Source organism: Antrostomus carolinensis, unplaced genomic scaffold (assembly GCF_000700745.2).
Source record: "Antrostomus carolinensis isolate BGI_N321 unplaced genomic scaffold, ASM70074v2 scaffold4723, whole genome shotgun sequence".
NCBI lineage: Eukaryota > Metazoa > Chordata > Aves > Caprimulgiformes > Caprimulgidae > Antrostomus > Antrostomus carolinensis.
Window position 1 is genome coordinate 1 of NW_010303003.1, and position 22,239 is coordinate 22,239.

At 36.1% G+C, this 22,239-nt stretch overlaps 1 protein-coding gene across 1 annotated transcript in view; it reads right to left on the reverse strand.

The window, feature by feature from the left end:
* Positions 1-1,540: 1,540 nt before the first annotated feature.
* ADGRL2 (adhesion G protein-coupled receptor L2) overlaps positions 1,541-22,239 on the reverse strand; it is a gene marked incomplete at its 3' end in the record, with an annotated part of 119,648 nt that continues 98,949 nt past the window's right edge. Inside the window, exons 11-22 of the mRNA XM_029084002.1 lie at positions 22,236-22,239; positions 21,767-21,972; positions 20,514-20,687; positions 19,218-19,427; positions 17,989-18,209; positions 16,639-16,705; positions 8,505-8,596; positions 7,607-7,651; positions 7,292-7,318; positions 6,454-6,622; positions 2,015-2,143; positions 1,541-1,637 (exon numbers count right to left, since the gene is read on the reverse strand). The exon at positions 22,236-22,239 is cut by the window's right edge and continues 131 nt beyond it. Of these exons, the coding sequence (XP_028939835.1) occupies positions 1,541-1,637; positions 2,015-2,143; positions 6,454-6,622; positions 7,292-7,318; positions 7,607-7,651; positions 8,505-8,596; positions 16,639-16,705; positions 17,989-18,209; positions 19,218-19,427; positions 20,514-20,687; positions 21,767-21,972; positions 22,236-22,239 (1,441 nt within the window). The remainder of the gene's footprint in view (positions 1,638-2,014; positions 2,144-6,453; positions 6,623-7,291; positions 7,319-7,606; positions 7,652-8,504; positions 8,597-16,638; positions 16,706-17,988; positions 18,210-19,217; positions 19,428-20,513; positions 20,688-21,766; positions 21,973-22,235) is intronic.

Below are 22,239 nucleotides of genomic sequence, written 5' to 3' on the forward strand. Positions count from 1 at the left end.
ATATAATATATATTAAAATATATATTTTGCTTGGGGTTTTTTTCTGTGTACTATGTTTAATCTTGGTTAGAATTATTACCTGTAATTTATGATTAAGTTTTATGTTTTTTTCAATCAAAATTTTTTTGCTACCTTTAAAATCTTGATTTTTATTTTAAAGTGAAAATGATGCTTGTCATTAATTACTAATACGTATGCATCACTGAGATAGAGACAATATTGTAACTGAATAAAGATGATACCAATTTTTCTAATCATGGCGGAACATCTCCAGTGATTTAAGACCAGAGCTCTGAAACAGGGAGAAGCTTCCAAGACCTCTGTTCAACTCTGAATTAACTGAGGGTGCAACACGGTTAAAGCAAACCTCGAGTCACAGACATAGAATTAGGGTGAAATCACAGACTTTTAACTAGTGTATTTACAGGATTTTAATAAGAAACTGAAAGGGAATGTACTTCTTTCTTGGGCATGAAAAACAGACATTTTCTACTTAGGACTAAGTTACTTAATTTTGATTTTGCCAGAGGTACACACAAGATTCAGATGGGGGGAGTAGTGAGACACACAGGTCTTAATCACTTTCTATATGCCAAATAGCATATAGCAAATCATCCTTTCTGAAACGCTTTCTTTTGCAAAATACCACAATTTTCACTTCGAAAATGAAGTAAAATGAATCTTGAAAAAAAACAAGGGAGGAAAATTTGCTAGTTGTAGTTGGTGAGGTCTTTACAGAAGCCCTGATGGTGAATTTTCTGTTTCAAACTTTCTGAGTTGAGCAGGAACTGGTGACAATGAGATTAGGGTACATGTTCTCCTTGGGACATGGGTAGAAGAACAGACTTTGAATTTGGCTTACAAAGAGCAGTCTTTTCTCCACTGATAGCTCAAACTGCCTTAAAAAAAAACACAGGGGGAAGGGAAAAAGGAAGGGATGTTCTGTCTCAGTTAATATCCTTGTCTTCTAATTGGACACAAGAATGAGGTTACAGATTTCAAAGTCTATTTGAGCTAAGAAATTTGGAGCTTTGGTTTGTCTGTGCCTGAAAATCTGGATTCTATCCCATATGACAGATACGATGCTCTTTGAAATAGAAAAGATAAATGATTTACAGACATTTTTTGCATAGAAATTATTTCAATTAGATTTCACTGGGAAAATTTCTGCACCTAAAAATCATAGTCAAATATGCATGAAAATGTTACTGCACTCATATTTCTGTTTCAGATTTAACCTATAAAGGTTAGGAAAGATTTAAAATTATGATCTCGCTTTTAAGTTAAATTATTGATGAAACTTATTCAAATACATTCCCACGAATGGAGGAATTCAAACTTCTATAGTAGAGGGCCAGTTGAGGGAACATAGTTTTAAAATGTGTTGGTGGATGACCTTAAAACTCTTGCTTTTAGAGAACATTTGTTCCAGAATTTTCTTTTTTTTTCAAAACATTCTTTTTAATTCTTCTGTCTTAAATGATATAAAATCTGTATAAAATTTAAGCCTTCTAAAACTGAAATGTTCCCAGTGACTGACCTTGATTAAGTGTTGAAGTGCTGTTGATGTCACCTGAGATAAAAGACGATTCGGATTGTTTTCTCACAGTGTCATTCCACATCCTCCTTATACGACTCTGTTAACATAAAGCGGTGAGTGAGCCAGAAGCATAGTAAGTTACAAAAAGATTTTTTCCTACTTATGTCCTATTATGTAGAATATTTGTGTTTATTTTGGCCTAAAATTCTAATTTATTAAATTTCATTTAGATGAAATATGATGATATAAACCTTTGTATAAACCAGCCCCTAATTACAAGAAAAATAAGGTGTTTGCATTAGACTAAAGTAAAAGAAAATGTTTAAAAAGAAATGACTTTTACTATGCAGAAATATGTATTTGCCATCTAAATGATAATAATGAGAACACAATTAGTGCTTCTGATTGGAACACATCTCAGTAGGCTTTTTATGAATAAGTGAAATTAAAAGATGCTGTCAAAATCTTTGTTACCTGAGTGCCAGAGGAATAGCGAGCACTAGTTCTTGTTGTTGATGCCTTCACTGAACTGTGGGGACTCTCAGTTGGTAGTCCACCACAGCAGTAGGAATGTCGGAAGCATTTGCCATATTCCTTACGTACCTACAGGGGCAGAAAAAATTACTTAGCACGAAAAATAGTGTTAAATATCTCCGCTGGCAAAACACATAAACTTTGCATTGAAACTACCCGCACACTTTTCAAGCAAATAGATAATTCTTGTCTGTTGAATTGCTGGCCATTAGCAAAATCAGGCCTACTTCGAGGCAGCTTTATCAGCTATCCAGAATTTTTAAACAAATTATTTCCAAGGTATACATGTTCTTCATTTAGATGTGCCTGTATAATCATTAATGATTTATTTATGGGATTATTTTATTTTGTCTTCATATTGTAGATTAATATTGTTAGGTTTACCTGAATTGAATGCTGTCTAAAAGCAGTCCTTCTTCTACGTCCCTTTTATATGGGCTTTTGGTGCAGAAACCATAGAAAGCCTATCTAACCATCCCAGCATGCAAGAAGGGCTAACACAACCAGCCTTTGCACAACTCAGTACTGCCCATTATGATATCCCTTCCAAAATGTGCAAAACCTGCAATGACTAAAAAGGCATTTTCATATAAAGTTACTCTGTGTAACTCAAACAGCTGCTAGTTCATATGGTCACACCTGCTTCGGGATTGTACAAAGTTCAAACGCCAGTGCCCCACTCTAGGCAGAACGCCAGCTACGCTGGTGGAGGCACCGTCAGTGTTCCCAAGTCAGATTTTGAACTGTAAAGGTTGGGAAGTGAAGCGTCTTTCACTTTGAGGACCAGAAAATAAAATCCTCATTACTGTCTTTGCTGAACCTAGAAATCGAAATATTACTTATGTATATAAGATTTTGGTCTGACAGAGCAACAAAAGCAATTAATGATTCCAGTATCTGGCCTGCATTTATTCACCTTCTGTTTCCAGTGAGCTACTGAAAACTTGAGTTTTGTAATTTATGTGTGTTAACACTTGTGAGGAAAGTAATCAAGATTAATTTACAGAGCAGTTAATTCTCTAATATTCAGTGACTGCTGCACTGACTACTACTTTCAGATAACAGAAGAGTGCATACACATCTTGGCAGCAGGACAGCATCAGTGAAAGGACACAATGGATAAAATTTGTAAAGATGTGTAAATCTAAATTCGTAAATCTGCCACCAGATACTTGGGAATCTAAGCGTACCAAGTTTCTAGGAAAAGTGGGATTTCAGCTAATCTGGAAATTTTGCTTGATCTATGAATATATAGGACAGAAAGTTATGTGTATGTAAAAGGGGAGAGAAGAAAATGCAAAAAGTTAATAGTGTGGATTTACATATGCCATGTGCTGTTTTCAATATTACAAGAATTTTACTCATGGAATACATAAACCATAAGATTGAAGAAAATATGAATAGTTAGTGCCTTAACTTCAAGCTAGGGACAATAACTCATCTTTTTATAGAAGTACATGGTACACATTTTAAGGGAATCCCTATCTATATCAGCACAAACACCACATTAAAAAAATGAAAACAGAAATGCACAGACATAGAATTATAATCTTTAACTCTGTAGTCTGAAAAACATAAGTCTATATATATCATCACTATAACACCTAAGACGACACATTCCTGAACACAAATGGATATTAAATGCTCCAAACCACTACATAGTAGAGACAATAGCAATCAAAACTGTATTTTTACCCAAATACCACCCTCCAGGGCTGGTTTTGCCTAATGCCTATATTGCAGTGAATGTACATTATCTGTCAGTACTGCACATTCCACTGTCATTATTTCTAAATTATAGCTTGTTGGAAGTTGATGGAAGCAACAGCACTATCATCTTGTCAGAACTGGAAACATAATAGTTTTCACTTTCACAATTCTATTTCTCTGTTCAATTTAGTGACCAACTAGTAATAACAGAATAAAAAGACTACATTAGCTATGCAGACAGAGGACAGGATGATATCCAGTCAAAGGCATCAAAACTTAAAAATCTTAAATGGCAGCTTCAACATTCTTTCAGGTATAAATCTTATTGCTCTAGGTTATGCTTTTTCACACTTGACTGGTATTTTATTATTGCTTTTTGCTGACTCCACTTATAATAAAAACAATGCACAGCTGTAAAAAGAAATAAAAAAGGAATCTGTTTTTGATTTTCAAATCCAATACAAGTGTTAGAAAGGGCAACATTATATGAAACCCTAATCTAGAAATTATTTATTTATTTGAGAATGTTTGCATTTTCTTCCCTCTCTTCTTTTTTCAGGCTCAATCTCCTCTCCAAGTGTGCTTTTGTTCTCTCAAAATGGCAAGACTGCAGTGTTCATCTGGATAAAACTTTTTCTGTCTACCTAAACCATGGCTGAATGCCATTGTCCACACCAAATTTAGAGACGCTGGTGCTGTTAAAGGTGGTACAGTTAAGGACATGAAAGAATGTGATTTTTGTACTTACATAGCAATGTTTTATCCAATGGTCTCAAACCATTTTATAAATATCAGTTAATTATGTCTCTGGTGAGCTAATTATAATGGGAGTCAGTAATTGCTAGGTCTCCAGCCTAAAAGTGGCAAAAATATTTAGAATCTAAATATTGCAAATTGGGTATTTCCAAATGTAGGATGTATGCATTTTATGTTAATGTTTTTTGGGTGGGATTTTTTGACATTTGCCCTTTCTCCCAACTCTTTATAACTTTAATTTACCACGCCTTCTAATACAGGCTATGAGCTTTATTCTTTTTGTCCTTCAATAAAGCAGCTCTAGGGCATCCTTGGAAGCGGTCTCAACCCTCAGTCTGGGGAAAAGATGCAGGGAACCCAAAGAGAATCCTACCCACCTGAGCCCTTCATTTCCTTCTATCCTCTTTGCTCCTCTCTGCCCTGCAAGCTTTCTCTCTCCCCAGCAGATCTGCTCCTTCTGGACCTCTCTGCTCCCATCAGGCAAAGGGGAGCAGAACATCCCACTTGTGAAAGAAGGCTCTTGCCAGGGTATTCCCATTTTTCCAGTTAAGAGCATGAAGCTGTTGAATTGCTGGGGGTGTCAAACACTTTGAGACCAGCTCCGAAGAGAAGGACTTGGGAGTGGTGGTGGATGAGAAGGTCAACATGAGCTGGCAATGTATGCTCACAGCCCAGAAGGCCAACTGTACCCTGGGCTGAATCAAGAGAAGCGTGGCCAGCAGGTCGAGGGAGGCGATTCTGCCCCTCTACTCCACTCTTGCAAGGCCCCACCTGGAGTACTGCGTCCAGTTCTGGAGCCCCCAATACAAGACGGACATGGACCTGTTAGAACAAGTCCAGAGGAGGCCACGAGGACGATCCAAGGGCTGAAGCACCTCTCCTATGAGGACAGGCTGAGAGAGTTGGGGCTGTTTAGCCTGGAGAAGAGAAGGCTGCGGGGAGACTTTATAGTGGCCTTCCAATACCTGAATGGGCTACAAGAGGGCAGTTAATGACAGAACAAGGGACAATGGCTTTGAACTGGAAGAGGGTAGGTTTAGATTAGATATTAGGAAGAAATTCTTTACTGTAAGGGTGGTCAGACACTGGAACAGGTTGCCCAGAGAAGCTTTGGATGCCCTCTCCCTGGAAGTGTTCAAGGCCAGGTTAGATGAGGCTTTGAGCAACCTCATCTAGTGAAAGGTGTCCCTGGGTTGGAACGAGATGATCTTTAAGGTCCTTTCCAACCCAAACCATTCTATGATTCTATGAAAAAAGTAGTCATGCTGGCATCTTTGGAAAACTCTCCCCCTTAGTAGCTGTTGAGCATTAATGACTACTTTTTTCTAAGGTCTGTCAAAGTCCATAATAAAATTAATTTTCAGATCTCACTTAATTTTGTAATGAACGAGCGGTCATACTACAATCCCTGCCCATCACACGCAGCTTTATGTGGTAGCTTAATGAGATCTCAGGAGAAGTCCTCTCAGAAAGAACTGTGAAAGACAGAGAATTTCCAGGCTGAGTTGGGCTGATATTGTAAATGATCTTTTGTTTGTAGTGCTGCAGCAGAAGCAGGATTTGTTTCATGCACACATAAAGGACTTTTGGCCGTAAGTCCAGACTAATATATACCACATTACCAATGGTAAAGAGTACATTTTCTATAGTAATTTTCCTTCCAAAGCCTCAAAACTTTTCAAGTCCAGGTTGGAAATGCTGCATTTATTTTAAACCCACCCAGGCCACAGAGCAGTTACATGACTCCCACAAGCACAGAGAGCAAGAATTGCTTTTGAATCCCAGTCCCCTCCTCAAACTACTTCAAAATACTTCAGTTCTTGACATTGATACTTTTTTTCTCTATTTTCTAAGAAATAGATGTGGTATTTTTAAGGAGTTAGGGAACATGCATCTGTGTTTCTGTAACTTACTTTCTTTTGAAGGGCACAATGAAAGATGAAAATAAACATTCCTTGGAAAGCATTAAATACTGTGAAGAGATACGTCATCACAACAGTCCCCTCATTGATAAACAGCAGGCCAAATGACCACGTTAGGCCAAGAAGACACAGGAGAGCAAATGCACCCAGGACCCAGGATCTGCAAAAGAAAATTTATTTTAGTAACATTACTTATGAGAATGCATGTCTCCAAATCCAATATTAACATTTCAGTTCCTGCAGTTGACTTTTACTAGGTTCATATTCAAATGTAAAAATTCCTTGGGTTTAACCTTTTATCTATTAAAGAAAGAACAATTCCATTTAGTACTCTTAGTCTCCAGTGAAAACAGCAAGAGTAGATATGACCTTTTTCTTTTTCAAGAACTGCACAGGATGTCAAAACTATTTTGAAATGCAGAAGTATAGCACAAGCCCCAGTTACTCCATTGCTTTATCTGCTTTTAGAAAAAAGACTGATAAAATCTGGCTTAGCCACTAATCACACCATAGATTTTAAACAGTGGTGCTGCCATATGACGCCAAATAATGTAACACAAATGCACAAAGGTTAAACAGCAGATTAAAAGCCTACAGCCCAAATCTTTAATGCTCCGATAAACTCAGCTAAACTGAAGCTAGATGATCTAACTTCTGCATGAAGAAACCCTGCTGAAATGTGACAAAAATATGGATATTGCTCTACAGAATAGTCTAAAAAAAGATTCCATCATGAATAGGTTAAGGAAAAGGAATTGTAGAGAACGGCACAGAATGAAAGGGAAAGGGAATTTAGTCAGTGAATTCCACATCTAACTAATGATCTTACTTGATAAATGGCTTATTATCTTCATAGCTAGAAAGCATTATAAGCAGAAAAGAGAAACAAAATTATTAGACAGAATTGAAACAGAAATTAATAAGAGCATTTTTAATTGTCTATAAAAATTAGTCAAAATTAGGAAATTCAAAATGCAGAGGCAAGCAATTTAAAATTATAAAGGCATATAATAGTTAAAAACTCTTTAGCAAATCAGGTATCTCAAAACTAGTTAATTAAAATTAAGGGAAATCCACAATATTGACCGAGTTTGTAAAGTTAAAAGTCATGCTAGAAACTTGTTAATGTAGGGTTCTATCTTACCCAGGTAAGTCCGTATTATAGTATCCATCACAAACACGGTAATTACTGGTGTGGATGAGAAGACAGAAAGAGGAAAAGGAAGAAAAAAGAGAGATGCTAAAGATTAGCTCTCTCTCTCATCATGCAACATGCAATGAAGCTGATACTGACCTATCTAGAACATCTAGTTCACAATGTTAGCCTTACTGAAAATCTCCCTTCGCCATTTTCAACATTCAAAGCAAATCTGTAAGACCCTTTCACATCCAACCCTCAGTGTTAGAAAGTTGCACCATCCCTTCAGTGCTGGTAACAAAAACCTTCAGTATACAACATAAAGCTACAGAGAATACAGTAAAAGACTAAAGAAGCAAGAGCTGTCAAAGCCTTGTTAATTATGTAACACATATTAAGTCTGCAAAAGGGATACTGCAATACAGCACCACGATAAAGTAAACATTTGTTAAATTAGCATGAAAACAGCAGATAATCTTCAAGTTAACAATAATAATAGAGTCCATTCTCTTGGGAGAACAGGATTATGAGGAGAAACTGCTCAGAATCCCTAAATCAAAAAGCCATTTAACAAAACAAACTTAATATAATCATATCAGCCATGCAAACAGGAACATAATTTTTGAACTGCATTTTAAATGCAAATGAAATTACTACAGTGTTGTGGCATTTCCGTGAAATAGTTTCTTGGCACTAGTTCCAGTCTGAAATTATCTAATTTTGACCGGTGTTTGTGACATTACAGTAACAATGTGACGAAAGCAGGATTGGCTCTGTTTTCTTCTAATTGACATCTGCAGTTGCTGGGAGACAATGGCATGTGCTCTTAATGGAGAGTAGCTTTCAATCAGTTCAGCAATCAGAAAATAATCATAGTTCTCATACTTGAACACAAAGCACTTACTTAATGTTTTCCAACCTGCTAGAGTCTGGTTTCAAAGTGTTTGAGTGCTTCACCATTTTGCACAATGTGATCACCAGGAAGATAAGATTCAGCTGTCAAAACAGATAAGAATGAAATTAAACTACTTCAAGTAATAGGCTGAATAATGATGATGTTACAGACTAAACAAAAACCCTGTGGTTTATTTTCAGATATATAGTGAAACTGGGTAACTATATCAGACAGTTTGTAAAAGGTAATTGCAAGTACGGATGAGGGGGAAAAAAAAGTCAAAGTCCTTGTTTCATTTAATTTTCCAAATTCATCATACCATCATGGACCACAATACTTAGCTCTGCCTTCCAGCATGTTGTGCTCAGCCCGTTCACCTTCGCCTGTCACCTCTGGCCCTGTTCCCCATCTCACTGACTTCCTTCGAGGACTACGGTTACCCCTTTACTGTACTATACTAGTTGTCTTTTATCACTCCATTCTGCTTCTAGAATGTTTTTCACATTTGCTGGTTTCTCACTTTCTTTTTTTTTTTAATTCCCTTTTGTTCTCACAAATCCCACTGGGGTCTTGAAAACAGATTAAACGTAACTGAAAAAAGAAAAAAGAAAAAAGAAAAAAGAAAAAAGAAAAAAGAAAAAAGAAAAAAGAAAAAAGAAAAAAGAAAAAAGAAAAAAGAAAAAAGAAAAAAGAAAAAGAGATAAAGGAAAAAAAGAAAAAGAAAGAAAGATGTAGCAAAAGCATCAAACTTAGTGCCACAGACATATGCTGGTGGTGCACCCTCCTACTGCCCTCTTTCACTTTGTAGTCTGGATTCTGTTGCATGCCACTTGAAGGAAAGGACTACGCTGTGTTTCTTATTCTTGTGTCATTCATATAGATAACACTGGGGAAGATACTGAAGGTAATTTTTAATATTTTTCCTATTGTGAAACAGAATCACAGATATCAAAGATGCTAGGTGCCTTTCTCCCATTGATTTCAAAGCATGTGAAGAGCATAGGTATGCCAAATACAAGGATGCATGCAGAACATGGTTTGAAAAGTGGTATACAGTTAATTTAAGTAATCAGTATGTGCTGTCCTATATCACACAGACAATTCAAATGAAATTATATGTCTGAAAACAGTAAGAGGTATGCAATTTCAGGGAGAAGACATACATCCGTATCTTCTAGTACAACGGTCCACAAGAAATGGCTGAACCAATAGCTAAGAGAAAACGGAAAAATATGCTTGGACATACTTATAGGACATATACTAGATAGATTATAACCCCACTCTTACAAACTTCTGTATATATCTGCAACTGGTTACTGATGGAGAATGATCAAGCTCAGTCTCTCACTTTGGGGAGCCTATGCGTTGAGACAGCATCAAAATCCTCACAATTTTTGTAAACTTTGGGATACCATTTCATACCAGATGTGTTCCTATAGCTGTGCCAACGGTCAGAAATGTCACTCAAATCCTAACAAAAAGCAAGTATTTAGAAGGCTCTGATCAGACTCTGTTAATAAACACATGTATTATAGAAATAACTCCTACTGCTAAGGGCAATCAAGTTATCACTGCTGTTGCTGTCTCAAAAGGATGGACACTATGAATTATAATGCAGTTCTCAACACCAGAACAGTGTTTGGCAGCTTTTGACCTCATCAGTCCTCATTCAAAGTAAAACATTTTTACAATTGTATCTTGAGATTAATACAAAAAGTGTATGTGATACAAATAACAAAAATGAACTTTTGTAATTTATTTCTGTCTGTTTCAAGGACTGACAGAAAATACGTGACCTTTAATTGGAGGTATGCACGTGGTGAAGGTTAAGCATGATTTCCGTTGCTGCAAAATATAACAGAAGTGTCAATATTTCATGACCCTGCTGATTACCTTTTATGTTTCTTATATGTAATGACTAACCAGTTGAGAAACACTCCATTGTAACACTGTGATCATTTTGTTCCTCTTATTTAGGTTTCCACTGTACTGCGTAAGTTCCTTGGGTGAGAAAACAAGTTGCTTCTCTCCCTGGCCTTTGCACCAGACAGAGGACAAGGGCTCTGCACGTGACCTGACCCTCAGTTCCATACCATCACAGAGAGACTTACTTCTTTTGTATTCAAAAAAGTTTCTTGCACATTTTGGTAGCTGATATAACATGAACTTCTCCAGCCTGCTTCAAAAAATGTAACTTCAATTTACTTTTTGTGAAAACAAACAGATTAAGAGCTAAGAGACATGCCCCATGCCAATCCTAACATGTAAATCAACTCTGGCTGCAACCTATGCAACTGGGAGTGCACAATCCAGTTCAGAATAGTATTTACAGCACAGCTGGAAGCTAATCCTTGGCTAAGTAGCTACCCTGGAGTATCCCGTATTGTACTAGCAACATCATTCTTGGATCAAAAACTCATAGATATGGCTTAGCCCATAAATGACTGCCTTATGAAACAAGGGGTTTTTATCGTCTGATTCTCTGTATGACTGAAATGCTGGTTTGACATATGAAAAACAAAAGCTTGTATTTACATACTGAGGTTCCTTCAGTGACATGCAAGCAGACATGGCCCTACCTCAAAGCCTGAATCAAGCTCCAGCATATTAAACAGGTTTTATGTAGCTACTCAGCTCTGTCTGTATATATGTGCTTGCTGACTAGGGAATAAGTGTACACAGCAGTTTCTTAACAGACACTTTAATTCTAATTAGGTACAGACCCCAAAAAGCAGCCACAGAAATAATAATGCTGTAATCACAGGAGCTGAAAAAGTCCTTCCAAGAAAAAAAGAAAAAAAGAAAACAAAAAGCAAAATATTGTACTTTCAAGACAAAGTAACTATGACAACAGAGCATATGATACTTGTTTCCCCATCACTGCGAAATATTGCTTAGTTTTCAGTTTCAGCAGTCAAAAGACCATGGTTTGCCACTTGTTCAAACATGCTGGCATCACTGTTACACATTCTATCATCATCAAAACACTGTTTTGCCCACTTACAAATACTGTAACCAAACCTTTCTATAGATTTGCTTTTAGCTCCCTTACTGCTTTTCATCTAGAAATTGATTGTTTTGGAGGAACTTATGAGTTAAAGACTTTTGGGCATCCTGCCATCTTATTACACAAGATACCAAAGCGTGAAGGAAGACAACTTGTGGAGAATAATTGCTTTTAGAAGGAATGGCTGAATTACTTTTCTTGGTGAGAAATACATGGAGGGAGAAGGAAACACACTTAGTCCTTTTGCATTGATTTGTACCAACTTCATATAAGGAAAGCTTTTTCAGCCCTGAGCAACCTGGTCTGAGCTCAGAGCTGAGCCTGCTTTGAGTAGGAGGTTGGACCACAGATCTCCTGAGGTCCCTTCTAGCCTGAACTGTTTCAGGACCGTGTGAGGACTGTACTGTTACCGATATAAGCAAATGGATCTGTAGATGTTTTCCAAGCTTGATAGATGGTCTGAGTAAGACACCTTTTCTTTATGAAGAATGTTCAACACAAACACGTAGTACTCCGAGGTCACATAAAGGCCCACAAGAATGGAAAGGTGGGCTTTTGAAAGCAAACTTATAAGAGAAAAAATGGGCCTCTAACAATGATGATTTTCTCATCACTTCATACATCATAAAAGGCTAATGACTGGCTGGGTCTCATCCCGAGAACTGGGCTGCATCCATGCCAGATGAACCAAAACCTGCACCTAAACAGTACCGCTCTCCATCAAGGCTAATAAAAAATATAAATACATCATATAAACATACACACACAGCCAAAGTGTATACATCTCAAACAGTCATGGAATTACACCCTTGATAAAGTCAGTAAAATCTCTTTCATGCTGCACTTCTGAAAATTAGACCAACGCTCTTTCGAAGGCTAAAAATGAGAATTTAAAAGTCTGGTCAGGCATCAGGTTTGGATTTGAAGATTCTGCTTTGATATCAAAAGTGACAAAATACACAGTTACAGTAGGTGGAGCTATAATGTGAGATCTCTTAAAACATTAGCTGATAACAGTAAGCAAAAGCTTGGACTCAATTTGTTTGTACTAGGTTTTTGCTTTAATTTCTAAAATATATTATCCACTATAAGAGACAGGACACGGATTACACAGAGAACTAGCTTGATCTATACTCTGATTTTACAAATGTATGTAAAAGTAAAAAAAAAATAATTTGAGCACCTTTTAAAATACCAGTTCCTATTTATCTCTTATTATGACTACTGCAATTGGATAGAATGGAGCAAAAGAAAGACAATTAGATATATAATAAAAAATAAAAAGTAACTACTTTGAAATATAAAATATGAAGAATTTTTATGGTAATAATCAAATGCAGCACTATGAAAGATTATGCTTCTTTCATATCCAACACACAGAGGGCCATTCTGGTTTGGAAATCTGAAGGTACTGGACATAATAAACAGCGTAAATACAATTTTTGTCTTTCTGGCACCTGAAACCTATGTAATTTTGAGAAGGAGTGTCTTCAAGTGAAATTAACTTTTTAAAAAAGTGGATGTAGTAACCTGCACAGAAGACTAATGGATTGGAATTAGTTGCAGGTACAACGAATTAGTAGCAAAATAAAGCTAGATTTTGCAATAATTATGATAAATTTCCCCCGATGAGCAGTAGATAAATACCATTTATCAAGTGTCTACTATGGAAAGATATATGCATATTATTTATATACCTAAGCTTACAAATTCAGTCCATTTTTGTATGCAGAGATATATATTATGTGTGCATCTGTATGTATACATCCACTGACTCTGGTGAAGTAACACCTCAACCTGAGTGAAAAAAGAATCTTGCCTATTTTAACAGAACAGAACATCCTAGGAATTTTTGCTTCAACAACCTTTGGTAGCCTAACATATTGGCTTTATCTGGGACAAGCAAACTCCAGTAGTTTTGGCTAAATTGAAGTCCAACCAACATCACCCATTCCTTGTATATGAACAGATCTACACAGAAGTCAAAATACTCAGGCTCTTCTGACCACAGATTACAGGAGTGCACTGTTTGTTTTATAGCCATGAACCTGCTCAATTGAATCACGTCCGCTAGAGCTTAGCAGCTTAAAATTCATTCCACACAGCCTGCAGTGCTGACATGGATATGATAAGACAGAAGAACAGAAACACCACTCTGAAGTAACCTAGCTGAACTGCACATGTTCTGACCCTTTTTGAACTCCCCGGAGCTTTTGTTACCTGGCAAATGCAGCTCTAAAACTGCTCTTGTATCTCCAGATCTTTGCTCTTACCCATGCAGAAGCCTATTTCTCTCTGGGACTGGCAGCAAGACAGGTGGTCTCTGAAGAAGGCTTCTAAATGAGTGTGCACACTGAACTCTTACTGAACTGAATTAATTATTAAAGATGCAGATGGAGCTGTCCAAATGATAAGAACAGCTCCTGACGTATCATGATCCAAGCTTTTATTAAACCATTTCAGGCATACTAATGGTTTCCCTCCACTCATTACTTACATGCTCTTTTCTCATAGATATAATAACCCTGGTGCCCAAAAGCGTGACAGACTATGGAAATAGTAAAGTTGAAAGTTCCTCAGAAGACATACTGAGGAACTTCATACCTCCCCTCATACTTCCCACCCTCATTTTGTGCAAACATGTATACGGAAACAAGTGCAAATGCTTAAAAAGCCACAGAAGAATTTGTAAATTAAAGTAATAAGCAATATTATCAAAAAAGATTTTATGTGCATTGACAGTGCTATTAAACTGAAAATCACAAAAGTGATTTGATTAACATGTTAAAAAGCTTACCAAGGTGAAATTCTCACATGTTACTGACACTAAGTAAGATATACTACAAATATGGCTCTTCAGTTACATGGCATATGACATATTATTTTTCAGCCATTACACTTCTCACGCTTCTTCCTCCAGTCTCTCTTGATTTCTCAGTTGGGACGATTAGAGGGCAAAGCAATTGCTAGAGAAGAATTACTCCCAGGAACTGTGCTGTGATTGCTACCTGCTGTTTCATATTTTTGAAGTTGGGAATACTGCTCCCAAAGCTCTTTTGCGTCTCAGCCTAAATGATTTGCTGGAGGATAATAATGTCATGGCCAGTAAATAATAGTGAACTATGTCTGTACGTGGTCAATATGATTAAATGTCCTTCACCTCTATTCTCACTGTGACCTGGTTATGAGGAAGTAAAAAAGCCATCAGCAATGCCCAAAGCTTCCCATGTGAAATGTTATTTTAAAGCAAGGGAAAGAAATAGAGGTGACTTAGCAAAATACTCCCAGTAACAATAAAATAAAAAGCTAGACACAAAAAGAAAAATTATCACCACACAATCAGACTTGAGGTAACTGAACTATTGTGGCATGGAACTTAGAACCATTTTCTAGTAATGATTACAACTGCAAGAAACAACTCTGTGTTGAAAAGCATTATATATCATATTGAAAATACTAAGTACATCTTTCAATTGTAATTGTAGATTTAATTTAAAAACAATCCCTACCATCCTGAGACTTGATTAAATTTAAAAGTATTTAGAATAAACATGGTACAATTATTATGGTCTATACGTAAATCTCACAAACACTATAATTTTTCTAATACAACTCATACACACAAGTTTTGGTTTCTACACCTATTTCTTTGAAAACATGCCAATGAACTCAAACAACTTCTACACTGAACAACTGTATTTTCATAAGTGACTGCTCAAGGACTGAAATAGTTTTTAATAGAAACAGAAAGTAAAACAAATCTAAATATACATAAGCTTATTTCAATATTGAAGAGACGAGGAAGGAATCAAGTACCTAAAAAAGACTGGCCAGATATATTTTTTATATAAAGTTCCATAATCAAAGTATAAGTTATTTTTACATGGAGAAGTAATGTAAACTATAAGCTACAAAAAGTATTGAAATAGTACATCTGGCATACAGATCTAGAGAAGTCAGAAATTTCTAAATTTTGTCTGATTCATATGCTTCAGGCTGGAAAAATAACGACAAAACAGAATTCCTGAATTTGGAAATTCAAGGGAACTGAACTTCTGTTAACATTTCACAACTCTACTGCTCTATAAAGGCAGAGGAACAGGTAACGATGCAGACTTTCAAAAGCATGAAAACAAATCCTTCCAAACTGTGAGCAGTTATGAGAAAAGCTCTCTATGTACACGAGCTACGTCTTCAGCACCAGCCTTCTAGAATATTCTTCAAGTATAGCCAGATTTTAAAGATACTGAACTAGCAGAGGAAAACAGGTAAGCCAAAATACACATCTTGCATTCACTTTCCTTCCACATTCCTATGTTGTGCAGTGTTGGTATATTAGCCTGAAATAACGGGGAGATGTTTTTTAAGCTGAGTTGATGGATGACTGTGCTTTTTACTTGGAAGCGCTCAGAGAATGGATAATTGATGTCTGAACACAACATTCAATCTTAAACGGACAATGGGGCACACAGCTGTGGGTGTACAGATGAGTGTACAGGCATACAATGACTTTACTCAAATGATTACGGGAATATGTATATGCTTTCTACTGGTTATGTAATATTCTATTATTTATACTAAAAGAGATGAACTTGCATGTCTGACACACATTACATGTAGCATAAACACACTCAGTAGTAGTCATGGAAAAATATGCATATGCAAATACACATACAAATACTGTGTGAGTGTAATGAAATATAAGATTTATTTAATTATCCAAGGCGTTAGAATACCCTTTTGAGATAATTATGTTTGATAATTAGCAGTCAAATTCTGGAACGTGTACAATAGTGACTCAATTGAAAGCAATCATAATGGCTCCTTTAAAAAAACCCCTGTGTTTAGTACTTCATTGATTTTTCATATGACTACACATGTCAATACGACCTTCAGAGTTCAAGCTATTAGGGAAAAATGGCTATGCTGAAATGCTACCACAGCTTTAACAATTAATCATTTGGTCAGCACTCTTTTAAAGATTTATAAACATTTATATAACCATTTGTCACAAATGGTTTATAAGCATTTTTATGAAATGTCTTGTGAATAAGGATTGTATTGACTGATGTTATTCAATCTTTTTAATTTTGCTGTGAGTCAACCTAAAAGGGAAGGAAAAAACAAAATTCTTACCAGAATAATAAAGGTAACAGGTCCAATGAAACTCCAGATAAAATAGTTATCTACATGGAGCCAGCAACTATCATGGAAAAAGGAGAATGAAAAATGAACAACTGCATTAGCACCTCAGTCCAATAAATGGAAAGTGCAAAAATACTCCTTAAGCTAACATTCTGCCAGTGAACAATGATAAACACTGCACAGTATCACTTAGTCCATGGACCATTTTTCCTAACTTGAAACTTTTCTGATAACTCCTGTTTAATAACACTATTGAACTTGAAAATGCATCATGAAGAACAGAAACATATAAGAAGAAACAAAACCAAAACAAGCTCTCTCTCCTCTCCGTCAAAACGTTTGGTCACAGGTGCTATCATAAACTAATGAACGTAACATCAGTAAATATTTTTCACAGGTTTTCCATGTAATCTTCAAAATCTGCTTTTAAATTTATATCATATGTAAAGTGCTTATTCCTGAGGAATACAAAACAGGAAACGTTCATGTTTTGCTGAAAAACAATATGGTATAAATAAACTGCCCCAACTGGGAGCTGAACAGCAGAGAAAGAATATATATGATACCAGACTAAATGACGTGTAAAACTATTAGAGTCAATTTCATTTAGCGATTCGTTTTTCATACAGCCCAGTTCCCTGCTGAATTGCTCTGACTTGTCTTTCATCAGTAGCAAAATCAAGCGGCTTTCTTGTAGTCAACAGTATCTTCCCATTCTGTAACTAATTTCATCAAAGGACAAAGTAAACACTATTGGAAGGCAAATTCATGCCTCCAGCTACTCAAATCCTCAGAAATATTTTCTGTCTACCTTCTGTCACTTTCTATATATATATATGTATTTTTGTAAATAAAAGGCAGTGGCTAATTTTAATCCTCCTCTACTTGTCTGGTAAAATATTGTCAAAATACAACATATGGGTTGGAATATTGTACTGCCGTAATTCAGGACAACAGTTAGCTAGAGGGGCAGTTGAACAAAGAGATCTACCAAAGCATTAGCTTAAAACTGGGTGGTTAGGCCTGTCAGATACTTTAAGTTGAGAATTTTTACTTAATATACATTTAAGGCAAAAAAGTTATTTACTTTTTCAATTTGTTTCAGGTCAATCTTTTGTGTTAAAAGAAAGACCATAATTTAGAGTTGGTCTCTTTAGAGTACAAATCCTCTGAACCTAGAGAATTACAAAAGACTTGATTGTAATTTGTGCACAGCATTGCCATTCTCTTACCAATAAAGCTTTCAGATGGTATTTTAGTCTGTCAGGGACCCTCTGACAGCTAATAGGCTTTAAAAAATTATTCACTTGAAAAACACTCAGGTCACTTGCAATTACTTACGCTTTCTCTGTTCCATAGCTCTTATAGTCAATAGCTGCTGAGACACCAACTACTGTAGCAGGGAAGAGGTAGCCGGCAACATAATAGTACTTCTTCCTAGAATATTCACTTTCAAATACTTCTACTAACATTAGATAAAGCTGCACTCCTTCTAGGCACATCCAGGCAAAGGCTGCCAGGAAGAAAAAGTGTAAGAGACCTGCAAATATTGGACATGCAATCTGAAAAGAAAAAGAAAGATGGAAATATAAACCACAAAATCTTCACATTATTATATCTCCAACTAAATAGTGTTTAATAGAATGACATATACTTCTATCAGAGATCTTTCACAAATTCAAGAGCATTTTCCCCACCTGAAAACATACACTGTACATGTGAAAATGCTAATGTGTGCTCAGTAGCTATAGAAAGCAAATTAACTGAATAGTGTGAATGAAGATAAGGAAATGGTGCCCTAATGCCCCCAGTCTTCAATTATAAAGCAGACTTTTCAATTTTATAAGCAACTCTTTAATTTTGAAACTGATATGGTTTTAGGACTTAAAGTTTAGATAATCTGAGACATGAACAGTTGGTTCTAGATGCATAAAGTAATATTGCTTATTTGAAATTACGAAGCGGCCATCAAGCCATTTTTATCTGCTGTAATTTCTGTTACTGTTGTAACAGAAATCAATGTGAATTGCTTCCCCTTTGGCTGAGTTCTGGATGTAACTATACTGAATTACAAGATTTCAACCCAATGAATCGCTTCAGAATTAATTTCACCAATACTGTCAAAAAACCTGCATGAATGTGCAGGGTAAAAAAAGTGAAAATATATAGATAAGGCTCTGTACCAATATATATATACACACAAAAAAAAGTTGTCAACAGCTGTTCAGACATAAGAACATATAGAGAAAATATATATATGTTCCTAGTACGTCAACATTTCATTTCATCTCCTCTTTCAAAAGTTCAATCACCTGCTTTGTTAATACCCGATGTTCCTCAACTGAAAATGAAAAACATTGCAGTAAGTGTGAAATTAAGGCCACAGTGATATTTTTGGTGGATGTTAATACTATTTATGAACATGTCTATCTCATTTCCACACTGAGCTTTTTTTTCAGCCTTGCTGTGTCAGAATGCTGAAAGCTTGGCAGTGTTGTCATGTTTTAATTCAAATTCATTTCAAACAGTCATTTCAGAGAACAAGATCAGTACACATAGAGAAAACTTACCTTGTACTCTGTCTTGTCGATGCCTATTAGGAAAATGAACTCAGCAATGAATAGGTTGATACAAAGGTTCTTGTGAATAGTGTTACGATCACTTTGCAGGCCACGGAAAAAACAGAATGTGAAGATGCAGATGGCCAGGCAAACAAGAGAGATGACAATTCCCACCCAGGTGATGACAGTGAGGAGCAATTCGTGCACTCCATCTTTGTACTAGAAACAACCAAGAATGGAGAAAATTAATATGACTCTTTATGATTATAAACAAAAACCTATTTTCACAGGTAGCATCCAGAAAAGTTACTTGTTCATTAGATGATATGGGCAAAATGTACTCAGTAACTTCTCAGTCTCAGGTCAGCTTCCCAGAAAAGCAAGACTAGGGTAAGCAAAAGAGGAGCAGGTCTGAGAGAAAAATGTGACTATTTTAGCCAGATCAGATAGCATTCTTACTTTTCCTATGGGTCACTGTAAACTTTGCAGTCAAGAACAAGTAGAGAAACATAACATTTTGAAAGTGCGACAAGTCTCTGATGCAAACAAAGAGGAGAGCTTTCCCTGGGACCTCCTATAAGAGTGCACGTTCTTTCCTACAGACCTGCAGCTCCACAGCAGAGAAGCAAGCAATCATTTTCACATCAATTAGGACAAAATGCAGAATATGGTATGCATGTAATTCCAGCTCTAATCTCATGTTTAGCTAAAGAAGGTTCCTTGCGTCAGTTGCAACAGAATCACTTGTCACCTCCGTTATCTTTTCAGTGATTTTTCTGAATACAATAGCTTTATGAGAAGTCTCATATATTTATATATATATATATATTTATATATTGCATGCTCTGGGCCCCCTGACATCCAGTAAGTGCTTTAACTAGACAACAAAATTTCAGAGTATGAGACATTTAAACAACCAGCATGGAAGCTCCTTGACCTTCCTGCTCTAAGGAGAGCTGGCACTTGGGCTTCCAGAGAACAGCCTGCAAAGCTGCCCCTACAAATATGCTCCAGATGTACTGAGGGGAAGTCTGTAAAATGGTTGCAAGGTTGGTCAGTAACTTTAAAATACTACTTGAAGAAAACACTTGTCTTTCCTTGTTTTTCTTTCCTGTTATTCTGCTTGTAATTTTAGGAAATTTTAGGTGAGGAAGAAAAATGCTCCGAAAGCAAATTGCTTTGGAAAGAGTGGGTAGAAGCTATAAATACTCAAGAAACTTCAGCAACTTTGGATCTTGCTAAAAATTTAAAGCTAAATCTTTATAAGTTTGTTCCCTGCCGATGGCTAGAAACATCATTACCTACCACAATTTCCCGATGAGCCATAAGAATTGCAAAGTTGGTTAGGTGACTGCAAGCACATGTTGTATGAGTTTTATTTGTGTCAACCAGTTTGCAGCCTTGAGTTGACCAGTATCCCATCATAGTCCTCTCCGAGTAGTTCCAGAAGGAACAATTTGCATTGAAATAATTATCAGGCTGGGAGATAAAAGGGTAACATAAAATGAGGATTTCACACACTAGGATGGCAATAACAATTGTTTAATATGTGTAAAGGGTAATTTAGATTAAACTTTGCATGTTTCAGACAATAAAGTTTTTCATCAGCAAAATTGTGGACTATGTTATACAAGGAAGACAACTAGTTTAAAAGGAACTTTATAGTCCGAAACACTCTAAAGTGTAGTCTCAATTACTGTAGACCCAATTTTAAACAATTACAATTTCCATCTTATGATTTTATGCACTGATGGTACATTATAGCCATTTTTGCTTTCTGCAAAATTAGGACTGCAAATTTATTCTGAAGATATTTTTCCTGTAATTGATAATTTGAAAATATGATCTTTTTCCTTTGATTCTCACCTTTGGTCAGGCCAAAGTCATGTGAACAAACACCAGGAAAAAGTTCATTCCTCAATGCCTATCTATTTTGATGAAAAGCAATCAAAACATTTATAAAAAGAGGTAAAACGAGAGGAAAATAAAACCATATTTCTCTGTCATGGTAGTCATTATTTACTTTCCTCATGTGAGACATGAAAACAGAAAGGATCAAACTAATGAGGAAAGAAACACATCAAATAAATTACCATAAAGAAAATATACACAAATTTAAGTATAACAATCCAAGATACAATACTTTACTCTTCACTAAATAAATGCATTTAAACAATTTTATAGGCTCCCAGAACGTGGTCCAAAATGAATGTAAAAATCTAAAGTGTCACTAAAACTTGCTACATCAGACCATCAAGAATCTTAACATTTATTTTCTACACTGCTACTACGTTGAGAGTTAATTTCCAGTTAGAAACAAATTAGTCATTTACATTTTCATGTTGATTAATGAATTAGCTTTCATTAAGAATACACTTAAGTTCTAATAATCACTGAACCAGGCTCATTTAATTTTATGTTCATAGACTTAACTAAGCTCATGTCTCTGACCCTAGTCCAACATCTAAAATTCAAATGGAAAAAAGGTTATTTTCCTGCACTGCTTTTCTCTCTTGCTGATTTTATGACCTTCCCATTAATTCATTAGCATAACTCACATCAATGTGTTCCAGCGTAAAATGCACAGGATCAGTCAGGTACACCCGGCTAGACTCTTTGTTGATGGAGGCTGCAATGACGTGGGAGTTGACTGCAATTGTGCTATTCCGCCCAGCAAAGTCACTGCCTAGCTTTATGGTTGCATTTTCAGTACTGAGAAAACGACCCAAACTTTTGTAAATGATGAAAACCAGTTTTGCTAATCCTAGAAAAGAAAAAAATCCCATGATCATGTCACAGAGGTCTAGAGAAAGACAGCAACCTGTACTCTAATGAACTGATGATAAAGCATCGGTAGAGAGGCATTTTCAGACCACAAATTTGAAGAAAAATGCCCAGGTACCCACAATCTTCGAGAAAAAGCCACAGAGAAGTTTTGTTGTGTTTTGTTTTGATATTTTAAGTAGTGGAGGTAATGTAGGTTTTAGAAAATTAATGGAGTTTCAGTGCTCTGTGCTCAAGACTCACCATT